Source organism: Cavia porcellus, unplaced genomic scaffold (assembly GCF_034190915.1).
Source record: "Cavia porcellus strain 051 isolate PalLab524CR breed Dunkin Hartley unplaced genomic scaffold, mCavPor4.1 scaffold_4, whole genome shotgun sequence".
Classification (NCBI taxonomy): domain Eukaryota; kingdom Metazoa; phylum Chordata; class Mammalia; order Rodentia; family Caviidae; genus Cavia; species Cavia porcellus.
The window spans coordinates 100,224,390-100,235,311 of NW_026947487.1; the positions used below are offsets into that span (position 1 = coordinate 100,224,390).

Consider the following 10,922-nt stretch of genomic DNA (forward strand, 5'->3'; position numbering starts at 1 on the left):
GTAGGGGGTGGGTAGTATCTCCAAGAGCTTCTTCTTTTCCCTGAGCCAGGATAAAGATGGGTACTCAAGAGGATAGAGGTTAGGATCTTTATTAAGTTGAGATGGGGGAGAAGGCCTGTGATAGGTTCAGCTGGAGGCTATGACCTGGTTGATCCAAGTGTTGAACTTGCTAACATGAGTGTATACAGCAGGTGCTCACACATTGCAATTACTGGTGCCTCAGGACACAATACCAATAAACACCCATGTGCTCCCTTTCTGGCAGACAAGAGGGCCTCCAAAGTCACCCTGACGGTAGGAGAGAGGAAAGGTCAGTATGGCGGGTTAGGGGGGATGTGCTGTGGGCCAATGCAGAGGAAAGGGTACCAGTGTTCACCTGGCACGAGGAAACACCTGAGGCACCTGCACAGACCATGGAGTCAGTGATACTTGAGCCCCAATACTGTTGGCACTGATTCACAGTCCAGGAACAGAACTACCTGCTGCAGACGTGCCAGTGTCACATTGCCTGTGGGCCAGGAAAAGATAGACTGGCCCAGGGGCTGGGGATTTAGCTCAGCGGCATAAGCGCCTGCCTTACAAGCAGGCAGTCGTGAGTTCAATCCCCGGTACCTATAAAAAAGGAAAAAAAAAAAAAAAAAAAGATTGGCCCAGAGCTTCTCATCCTGTCACCTAGCTCAGGCCCGAGTTCCTACCCACACCACTGAGGTAACACCACGGAGGTAGCTCCAGCCGGTGATGACACACTTGAGGCCGTCATTTCCTCAAAGGCAGACAGGTGAGATGTGTGTTGTATACTGGGCTAGTGAGGCCAGTTTTAGGAACTTCACATCATTGTTCAGAGTGGTGGATTTCCAGTTTGGGTGTGAAATGCCTAGGGAGCCAGAAAAGGGATAATGTAGGACCAAGGTGGGAATAGGCACCCAGAGCTGGTGCTGAGGTGGCTGGAGTGGGGCATGCCTGAATTGCTATGTCCAGCACAAATTCCCACATATGCAGCCAGGCACGCACCTTTGAGATGGCCAGCACCTACACAGGCTTGACCTTGGATTGATAGATTAATACCCGTCCAGGACAAGAGTGGCTGCCAGGACTACAGGGAGAGAGGCATCGAACAGCCACAGAGAAGAAGGGAGGATGCAAGGAAAGGAGGTGGGAAGTGGTGGGCTGAGCAGGGCAAGTAGCATGCATACTCACCTACCCTCACAGTGGGCAACAGTTACCACCCTGTTTAGGCTAATAAGAGAGCCACCACAGAAGTGGAAGCCATTTCTCTCCTTGTGTCACTTGCCAGGGCCAGGAGCCTGATCGTGCATGCTCCCCATTGACAATTATCTGGCTGAAACTCAGGGCTGGACTGATGGCAGGAATGCTGCAGCCTGGCCATTATGCTAATGAAGATCCACACCCCAGCCAACTTCTCTCCACCTCCTCCTGAGTGCCCCTAGCAGGATCCAAACTGAGTACTTCAACTCTACTAAGCACTTAATGGGCCTCCACAGCTGGCAGTTACCACATCCAGCCTACTCCCCAGGTCCTATCCATCCTCCCACATCTCTCCAACCTAGTCCCTTTGGTTCTCCAGCTCTGCCCCTGCCCTTCAACACAGACCACTTTTCTGTTTGGCTGCTGTGATAGTGTTCTCCCTACCCCTTCATCCCTGAACAATTCATACCCCTCATGAGCCAGAGGGCTGGCTGTTCCTAAACTGTGCACTTAACTTGCTTCCTAATCTTTCCTGGGTCTTGCTCAAGGTCCTGTCTTTCTTGTGAGACACGCCCCTGTCTACCTTTTCGTTAGCCCCGTAGGCCTCTTCCTGCTCCTCTGCCCTGGTATATCCTTTTTTCCCCCTTTTCTCATGCTGTTTACCTACTTCCCTTCCAGCCAAATTGGTCTCTTTGATTCCCTGGAGTGGTGTTGGGAGCCAAGTCCCCCTGTTCATTCAGGGCTGATTTTGGCCTACTTACCCCAAGAGGAGCCTAGGAGAACCAGGCTAAAGGTCAGCTGAGCAGTAGCACTATGTCAAGTACAAAGGTGAGCACTGAGCCTAGCTTGCTTTATGGGCATCCTTGTCCTTGAGGCAAAGTCCCAGGCCAGCTGTGTAGGCTTAGCCCCTTCCCATGCTTCACTTAGGAGTCTCTTTATGCCAGGGTCCCCTGATCTAGGTCTGGACTTAACCGATAGCCCAGGTGTCAGGCTCTCATCTCCATTACCCCTAAATCCTGGCCTTTGGTTCCCTGAAGCACCTCACACCCTAAGTGTTGGGTACTGAGTATCAAGGATATAGTTAAATTAGATCTATAACGTCAACCTGGTGGCTGTGAGGCTATCAGGCATACTGGGCTCTTAGAAAGTGCTGTTTAGAATCCAAGAGTGGCAGAGGGAACAGCCAGTTGCACCCAGCTCTTCTGTGGAAAGCTGGAGGCTAGAGATTCCGAAGGCAGGTTGCTAATCCTAACAGATACCATCTCAGAAATGCATGAATTTGGAACAGAAGTTTTCTGAGATGGTTCTGTCATGGAGGAGTGACCGTTCTGTCATGTAGTAGGTAGGACACAAACCCTCCTGGCTGGCTCTGAAGCCAACATTCTTGCTAAATATGAGCTGAGTCTTTAGTGACTAGTGACTGAGTCCTTAGTGACTTAGACCCTGGGCTGAGGTCAAGGGTTGAAGGTGAGGGCCATTAAACTGAACAGCTTGTCCTAGTGTCTACAACCCACTCATTCCATTCATTACTGAGATCCAGGCTAAGCTTGAACTTGAAGACATGCTACAAAATTGCAGGTGAGTTGGCTTTGGTTTTCTGCCAAGGATGTGAAGGCTTTACTCAAAAACACCTTAATCCAAGTTCGGCATGGTGGTACATGCCTGTAATTCCAGCATTGGGGTAGCAGAGGCAGGATTGCTGCATGTTTGAGGCCAACCTTGGCTATATACCAAGTTCAAGGTCAGCTTGTCCTACAAAGTGAGACCCTGTCTCAAAACAACGAAACACCCTAATCCACAAGTGAGAGATGAGCAAATGGTGGATAGAGGCATGGATGATAGATGATCACACATAATTAGGGGTCCAGGATTATCCAGCCTGGAATAGACCCTCCCTAAAGGAAGGCAGACTCAACAGTTCTGAAGCCCCAGTGGAGTTCAGTCACTGCTCATTAAGTTTCTTAGATGTGTCATATCTCCCCATGAGTCCTACAATCTTTGTCAGCAAAACAGAAGTTGATTTGCCTACTTACAGCCCAGCATGTACAGACAAAGCCCAGCTTTGCATAAAGGGCTCAGGTGGGCTTGGACCTCTGAGTGTCACAGGAAAAGGTATGGGAGTATGGAGCACTTGGTGGGAATTTGCCCTTGGAGCTAGAGAGCAACTCCTCTATCAGCACATTAACCGTCAGGGCAGGCCTGACTGAGATGTGTGGACTTCATTCTGAGTCACTAATGACCCTGGGAAAGGTCTGAGACTGCTGTGCAGGGAGGCCTGTGGGATTTACAACAGTGGACTAGAGAGAAAGAGCAAGGAAGGGGAATGGTGGGGGAAGCTGATGTGAAGTAGGTGAAGTTTTTGAGGGGAGACAGGTTGAAAGCTTTCTACCTTGACCCTATCATGCTGGATTCTGGAAGTGACTGGTGATTAGGCCAGATGATTTATCCACGGAACCCTGCTGGCAACCTGCCCCACTCCATCCAAGAATAAATCAGCCATCTGTTTAGGTGTTTGTATTTTCCCAGGTTGGCTCCACTCATTTAGGGCTCTAAAACCGCAGGTGACTTCACTCCACCTCCATGGCCTGCACAGTTTCCTCCAGGAGCTCCAGGTTAAGTGGCCGCACCGTCTGAGTCAGAATTGCTGTGGTTCCAGGTGTCAATCGGTAATGACCAAGCCTGGGAAAGGGGAGGGGCAGCCTCTCAGCATGTGTCTTGTCTTCTTGTAGCCCTCTATTTGTGTCCCTAGCCATTGCTGTGGTTTCCCCTTTCCCACCTTTTCATGGGCTCTACAGGTGAGCTCAGTGCTCGCAGCAGCTTGGTGCCTGTTGCAGTGATCACACATGCATCTACATTGCCCCCAGAACCCAGGTCTCCCAGGATCCCTGCGGTGATGGCTTCCACCAGCAGCCCCTGCGCAGCCTCCAGCTGTAATGACAGATGTGTGTGTGAGGTGTAATGGACCCTCTGGTGCTACCTCAGGCTCCAGTTTGGGACTTTTGTTAATCTAGAAGCCCAGATTTGACCACTTGTGCATGCTCAGCCCCTTCTCTGTCCCTGCACCCCAACTTTCCACCCCAGGTCTCTGCCTTTTCCCCAAGACTCTATGTTCCCTGCCCTCACAGATTTAGTCAGCTACACTAAGGCTCCTCCTCCAGCAATCTGCCCACCCACCAAGCCTTGTCTTGGCCCTTGGCCTGATTCATTGGATTTCTGTGGGTCTTGGCTGCCTATGAAGGCATAGTTACCCATGTTCTTCTTTTTCTTTTCTTTCTGTTCTCTGCCACCTTTTAAATTTTCTTTCTTTTTTTTTTTTTTTTTTTTTTTTTTTTTTTGAGACAGGGCTCAAGCTGATCTTGAACTCACTCTGTAGCCCAGGCTGGTCTCGAACTTGTAGTGATGCTCCTGCCTCGGCCTCTTGAGTGCTGGGCTTTTAGGTGTTTACTACCATGCCAGCTGATGAGCTCATCCCTCTCCTAAGTCTAGACTTAAGGCCTTATTTAAGACACCACCACACTTTTCTTTTGTTGGCTCCTAATGGTCCTTTGTGACTTAAATATCCATCTGGAAGCTTTGGTACTGTGAAAAGCACACTCCTCCAACTTCCCACCATTCAGGCTCTACTCAGTTGTTTCCTTCGCCTTCTCCTCCCAGAAGCTTTTCTTGCCTACCATACCCAGCTCCTGGGTACATTTCCCACCAGTGACCATGTAGTAGGGGACAGAAATTGCTCACTGTCATGTTCGGCTGGAACCGGTCCTCCAGTACTGCCAGGGCTGCGTCCTGCCCAGATCCTGCAGGCAGGAGGGACATCTGAGGTCAGCCGTGGCTGCGTTGTCTGCGGGACAAACGTGAGGCTAAGGGTTGCTGGGCGGGGTTTGCGAAGAGGCGGAAGTACTCACCCAGGGCCACGAAAGGCAGCCGGCTGTAGGAGCCGTGGGGATGTACGTTGTACAGCTGCGGTCCGTTCAAATCTATGCCACCCACGATTAGGGACGCCCCCACATGGCCTTGGTACCTGTTTGCAGGGGGCGTGGTTGTCTGAAAGCGGGACTCCCCCCAGCCCCCGCCCCTGGACTCGAGCCCCGCCCCTCCCCCTGGCTTGATAGCCCGCGATGACATCAGCCCTTCCTGTTGTTTAGCTTCTTTTGAGCCGGCCTCTTCCTGTTTCCTCTGTTCCTCCTCTTAGCTCCTTCCCCGCAATTCCCCCCGGGTCGTTTTAGTCCGGCCATCGCACCGGAAGAGCGTCTGGCGTAGGATGCGAGTGACTGTGGCCACGCGAGGCTCGCGGCCCGTGGACAAGGCGTGTAGCTCCATGTTAGACGCCACCATCCGCGTGCTCATCTCGGCATCCGCGGCTACTCCAGCCCCACAGCAGCTGAGGGCGGAGAGAAAATGGGTGTGGGCAAGGCTAGGAAACATGGAGTGGAAGCGAGGGGGCAGTTCTTTCTGGCGTGCCGAAACTGGGTTTGGGAATTCTCACTAAATTTTGGGGGCGATGTAGTGAATCTTCTCACAGTTCTTGTCTGCTACAACCGTATCATTAGTGGCCCGCGTATCTGCTCCCAGGATGACACCGTCCTGTGAACGGGGAGAGGCCGCTCAGTGCTTATCCTTTGCTCCCACCGTGGCTATTCCGCTAATCCCCCAGTACCAGGCTCCTGCTCACTCGGAACACCAGGCCCGCGATGGTGGTCCCGGTCTTGCGTGCATGAGGAACACGGAGCCCCGGAAAGGCGTATTCTAAGGATGCATTTCTGGAAAGGGAGGAAGGGTGCCCAGGTTTTGGTTCGGCTTCCAGACCTGCTGTCTGATTTTCCAACCATCCAACCCGCCCATACCTCCCTAATGTGGGCAAGTTTGCAATCCAAATCTATCTCCAGCCGAAAAATGAAGGTCCACAGCATAGCAGGGCAGATTGGAAGCCCCGCCCCACCCCACCCGCGTGCAATTCTTGAAGCAGAAGTCCCCTCGGGGTGCCCTTGCAACCTACCTCTGGCAATTCTCAAAACAAAAGCCCCCTCGGGCTGCCAGAGCAGGCTTCAGCATTTCAGGCAGGGCTGATTGCAGTGGGGCCGATGGGTCAGTCGATGGGCCGATGAGCAGAGCCAGCAGAAAGGCCTCAGACTCAGTCTCAGCCTCAGCTTCTGTGGGGCTGCACTGCTGAAACAATTTCCTGCTTTCGCTTTTGCATCTACCCTCCTCCAGAAACCCTTTCCTCAGTCCTCTTTCACTTTCACCTTTACCCATGGTCCTAGGTAGCTTGGAAAGGGGACAAGGTCCTTTGCCAAGCCCTTCACACCATCCCCTCCCTGACTCCTCTATATGGAACAGAGGGACTATTCTGGCCATCGTTAAACTCCCATCCCCTTCCAGCCTGACAGCCTCAGCTCTTACCCTAATCACTCTCTAACTTCAAGTGCCAGTGTACTAAAGTTGTGGAGCTTTTGGCCGAGTCTCTGTTGGCATTGTTACTGCCTCCCAACGTATTAGGCATGGTTGAATTTTGTCCTTTGTCACTCTTCTAATTCCTGCCTGTTTTGCCTTTGCCTCCTGGAAACCTCAGATACTAAGGCTCAATCCTCAGCCAGTGATACAGGTCTTCCCATTTTCCCTGTCCCCTTCTCCAGGCAGCACTGTGGGCTGGAGGTATAGCTCAGTGGTAGAACACTCAGCCTAGAATTACAGTATTGGTATGTGCTGTCAGGTCCCAGTCACTTCCCCAGATTCTAAACTTTTTTTGAAACTAGGTCTAGCTGTATAGTCCAGGCTGGCCTCAAACTCATGGTGATCCACCTGCCTTACCCTCTTGAGTGCTGGGATTATAGGCATACACCACCCCTGGCCAGCTAAACTTTTGATTTTTTTGGTGTTGGCGATATACTACAGGACTTTGTGCTCTATCATTGAGTTATAACCCCAGCCTCCAGATTCTAAACTCTTGTGCATCTGCTACCCACCCAGTACTTTTCAAAGGGCCATCAGGAGCTGAGGCAAACAGATTGTCCTTTGTGTCTTCCAACCTACAGCTGTGGGTACACCCAACTCCAGTCCCTACACCCTGCACAGAAGCAGGTACAAGACAGGCTCCCTGAACAGTTCAACCAGCAGAATAGGAAGACACACCTCAGGGGCCAGTGCAAGCACAGCCAATACTGCCTCATGCTCCTTTGAGCCCTAGGCCTAATCCTGGATGGGACCCCAATAATACCTCCCTCTTAACCCAAAACACACAAGGCTTATAGCAGCAAAGATCTTTTATTCAGGGGGCAGGAGCCCTGGGCTGGCAGTCGGATATGCAGGGGTGTTATGGCGATAAGCACCCAGTAGGATGGTATTGATGTGCTCCAGTGTCTGGTTGCTGAACACCATATTGAGATGCTGTGTCCCATTCAGGGGCAGCAAATGTACAGGCTGGGGTTGACGGCCCTGCCAGAGGCCACAGAGCTCAGTGCTGCGAGTGGCCACTGTGTCATCACCATCTTCATAGAGCACATTTACAGGGTCCGAGTAGGGGAAGCCATGATCATAGATATAGGTGCTGGGGGTGGACAGGCCCACACCATAAAGACAGTATACTTCCACGCCAGGTGCTGGGAGGCCTGCCAGCAGGTCACGTGACTGTAGCCACATGTACCAGCCATCCTCAAAATGCAGGTCTCCAAAGAAGCGCTGGAAGTCACGGCCTGTATAGTTGAAGCTTGGTGTGGAAATGAACACGTGGCCCTCAGGCCACACCCGGTAGGAAGGAAACATCCAGGGGGAAGTCGTTGTTATGCGCTGCTCCTCTCTTAGCTTGATGCTGGACATGAGCGGGATGCCCTGGTTGTTACCTGTGAACATGGAGCAAGACAGGACAGGAAGCTGGGCCTGGCTACTTCTGGTATACAAGCTGTACCCAGTCTAAGCTCAGTGAGATACTCAAGGTTGTCCCTATCCTGATTGGAACTGAAAACCAGAGCAGGCTTGGTTTCCAGCAAGTGCTCAATGTATGCTTATTAAATGAGACCATGACGGTATTTCTGTAAGACAGAGATGTAGGGTCTCAAATGGGGGCAATGTTTCCTAAGGATGGACTGTGTGAATGGTATGGGGGTTGCTGGCTGTTCTTTCTCAGGCTGTGTGTGAGCCTATGGTGCATAGGCGCCAGAGGAGTGTTTTGGGAAAGATTAAACAAGATGATCTACCATTTACTGGTGTTTTTATCTCAACTAATTGTGAGCTTCTCAGGGGAAGGCCAAGCCTAGCTGGGTATACTGAGTTCTCAATAGGTGGGATCTGTGTCTGCTGGGTCCCTAGTCTAACTCTTGAGGAAGGGCAGGTTGGGTTCCTGGGTCTAGACTTGGCTGTGGAGGATCTGTTCTCAATAAGAGAAATGCTGCCTGGTGTGGTAGTGCACCACACCTGTAATCTCAGCACTTGGGAGGCTGAGGCAGGAGGACTGCTGTGAATCTGAGGCCAGCCTGGGCTGCAAAGTGAGTTCAAGGCCAGCCTGAATGCAGAGCAAGACTCTGTCTAAAAAAAAAAAAAAAAAAAAAAAAAAAAATTCCTGGGCACAGGCTTCTAGGAGTAGGAGAAAGCTGAAAATGACCAGACCTGGGACCACAAGGAACAAACTGTGTTGAGTCAAGAGTGCTGGGGTTCACTTCCTCTGTTTATTTTCTCTTTGTCATTACTACACAGACTTTGGGAGGAACCATGTAATGGTTCTGCCAAAGCTACTGCTCTGGGTAATTAATGACAGCAGGCATACCCCAGGAAAGGTAGATAATACCCCCAGAAGGCAGCTCCATGGTCTGCTTCATTCCATTCCTCCATGGCTCACAGGATGAAGGTGATCAGAGGCCCTCTTACCTGTGGCCAAGACCAGCATTGGCTTGGTAGAGCCACCCCACGGAGCCCCAAGCGAGATGAAACCATCAATGAAGTGGTCTTTCCATGACTGGGGCTGACGCAGCAAAAAATAGAGCAAGTGCAGGCAGCCAAGGCTGTGCCCAATGAGGAAGACGGGCTTCCCATAAGCAGCATGCATCTCTTCCACCAGCCTGGCCAGCTTCTGGTAGTACTCCTCCTGCTGGCCTGCAGGGGCATGAATGATGAGTCAGGGCAACAAGGGTCAGTGGCCACTTGCCCTACCCCAGGCCCATCACCTGTAGACACTCACCGGGCTCTAAGCGCCAGTCATAGGGAGCAGCCCGCACTGTCTCATCTCGCACATATCCATTGTTCACCAGATTCTGTACCAGGGTGTGCATGTAACCTATAGGGAAGCAGTGGCAATGAGGTTGTAACACCTGTGGGCCAACTCTGCTGGCACATCATAGCCCAGAGCCCCTGGCCTTTCTCCCAGGACACACACCTGCTAGTTTGTTGCTGTCCAAGTACTCAACAGAGTAGGTCTTGCCAAAGCCAGGAACACGGATCTCTACACCAGGGGCATTGGACACACGTCCAGAGCTACGGTTGTAGACAACCCTGGGGGCAGTAGGAAATTCAGCAGCCAGTAGCCAAGGGGCAATGTGAGGCTGGGAAGAGCAAATAGCACATACCTGGTGTTATCAATCCAGCAGTCCACCCCAAAGGGCAGAAACATATTGAGATCCAGCCAGATGGTAAAGAAGTCCTCTGTCTTGCGGTAGCACATCCAGTTCACCACATCCGGTTTATCCAGCTTGGCTTCTAGCTGATTCCCCAGGCAGCCAGGCACTGTGGGCACCGGCTCTCACTCTGGACTCCTTGGATTCCCTCCCATGACCCTCAGATTCCAGGTGCTAACAACATGTATCCTCTCCTGATCACACCCCCTTCCTCCCCACCTATTTTCTCTAGTCCCGACCCTACTAGCCTAAAGCCCAAGCTCCCCGTAGGCAGGGAAGGTGCAGGAGCCAAGGCCACTGACCACTGCCCCCACAAAGCAAACATTCAGCCTAGCTTTCTATTATTGCCAAAGTCCAAGGTATGGAGGTGTGGGGGCTGGGCTTAGAGCAGGGGGCAGGCCTTAATGGGCTTCTCCTGCTTTCTGGCCCTGGGCTGGGCATCTTGTAGAGGCCAAGGAAGAAATGGTGGAGATTGATCCAGAGTCCAGTATGGTCACTGCTGACTACAGCTTGTAATGTCCTGACCAAGGCATCAGGTACCCCCCGACCCTGTCTTCCCCCCCTGGAGTAGGCAATCCAGAGATACAGAAAAGTATGGTAAAGGAAAGGTTAATTTCTCTGCAGGACAGTCTTTAGTTCCTTCCCATAGTGAGGTGAGGCAGGCAACAGGGCTAATGCAGGAGGAGAAGGAGGGCCTCAGCAGTGTCTGCTGCCAGGGGCTGGGGCCCCAGGCTCCCCAAGGTCTGGGCTGGTGCATCAGGGACCTGGTGGGGGCTTACCGAGGATGACGGGCCGTGTGTGGTTACTGAGCTCAGCCTTGGGCGTGGTGTGCGGGGGGAACAGCACATTGAGGAGCCAGAAGGGGGCAGCAGGGGGGAACAGCAGCAGCAGCAGCAACAGCAGCACCCACTGCCATGGGGAGCCGGGCGGCCCCATTCCAGCCCAGTGCCTGCTCCAGATGAAGCAGCCTTGGGCTGGCCTTATCTGGTATGGGAGTGGGAGGGCCCCCAGGGATAGTGGGAGGGGCAGCTTGGCCAATGGGGGTGGCCAGAGACTGTCACTGCCAGGAAGGGGCACAGCCTCAGGGAGCCAGCTCTGGGCCTGGGTTCAGTTTTGCCT

The 10,922-nt window shown here is 52.4% G+C and overlaps 3 protein-coding genes across 4 annotated transcripts; all 3 read right to left on the reverse strand.

Annotated features, from left to right (window-relative positions):
* Positions 1-73: 73 nt before the first annotated feature.
* On the reverse strand, positions 74-1,682 carry Ctrl (chymotrypsin like). The gene is given in 8 exon segments (XM_063246677.1): positions 74-288; positions 377-464; positions 466-665; positions 771-968; positions 1,066-1,093; positions 1,198-1,281; positions 1,283-1,379; positions 1,676-1,682. Coding segments are annotated over 8 exon segments (864 nt in total). The 3' UTR covers positions 74-126.
* A 2,023-nt stretch (positions 1,683-3,705) lies between these two features.
* On the reverse strand, positions 3,706-6,399 carry Psmb10 (proteasome 20S subunit beta 10). The gene is made up of 8 exons (XM_003472008.5): positions 6,200-6,399; positions 5,876-5,963; positions 5,690-5,787; positions 5,444-5,584; positions 5,109-5,224; positions 4,942-5,000; positions 3,983-4,134; positions 3,706-3,885 (listed from the first exon to the last, which is right to left on the reverse strand). Exons 1-8 carry the CDS (start codon positions 6,253-6,255, stop codon positions 3,774-3,776), a joined length of 822 nt encoding a protein of 273 aa, XP_003472056.3. The 5' UTR covers positions 6,256-6,399; the 3' UTR covers positions 3,706-3,773.
* A 1,046-nt stretch (positions 6,400-7,445) lies between these two features.
* Positions 7,446-10,846, reverse strand: Lcat (lecithin-cholesterol acyltransferase). 2 transcript variants are annotated; one of them, XM_003472142.5, is made up of 6 exons: positions 10,583-10,769; positions 9,756-9,912; positions 9,566-9,681; positions 9,371-9,466; positions 9,061-9,285; positions 7,446-8,039 (listed from the first exon to the last, which is right to left on the reverse strand). In XM_003472142.5, the coding sequence occupies exons 1-6, from the start codon at positions 10,737-10,739 to the stop codon at positions 7,465-7,467; spliced, it is 1,326 nt and encodes a 441-aa protein (XP_003472190.1). In that variant the 5' UTR covers positions 10,740-10,769; the 3' UTR covers positions 7,446-7,464. The 2 variants fall into 2 exon arrangements, with proteins under 2 accessions (XP_003472190.1, XP_063103608.1); XM_063247538.1 differs by lacking the exon at positions 9,756-9,912 and having other exon boundaries at positions 9,566-9,731; positions 10,583-10,846.
* Positions 10,847-10,922: the final 76 nt, after the last annotated feature.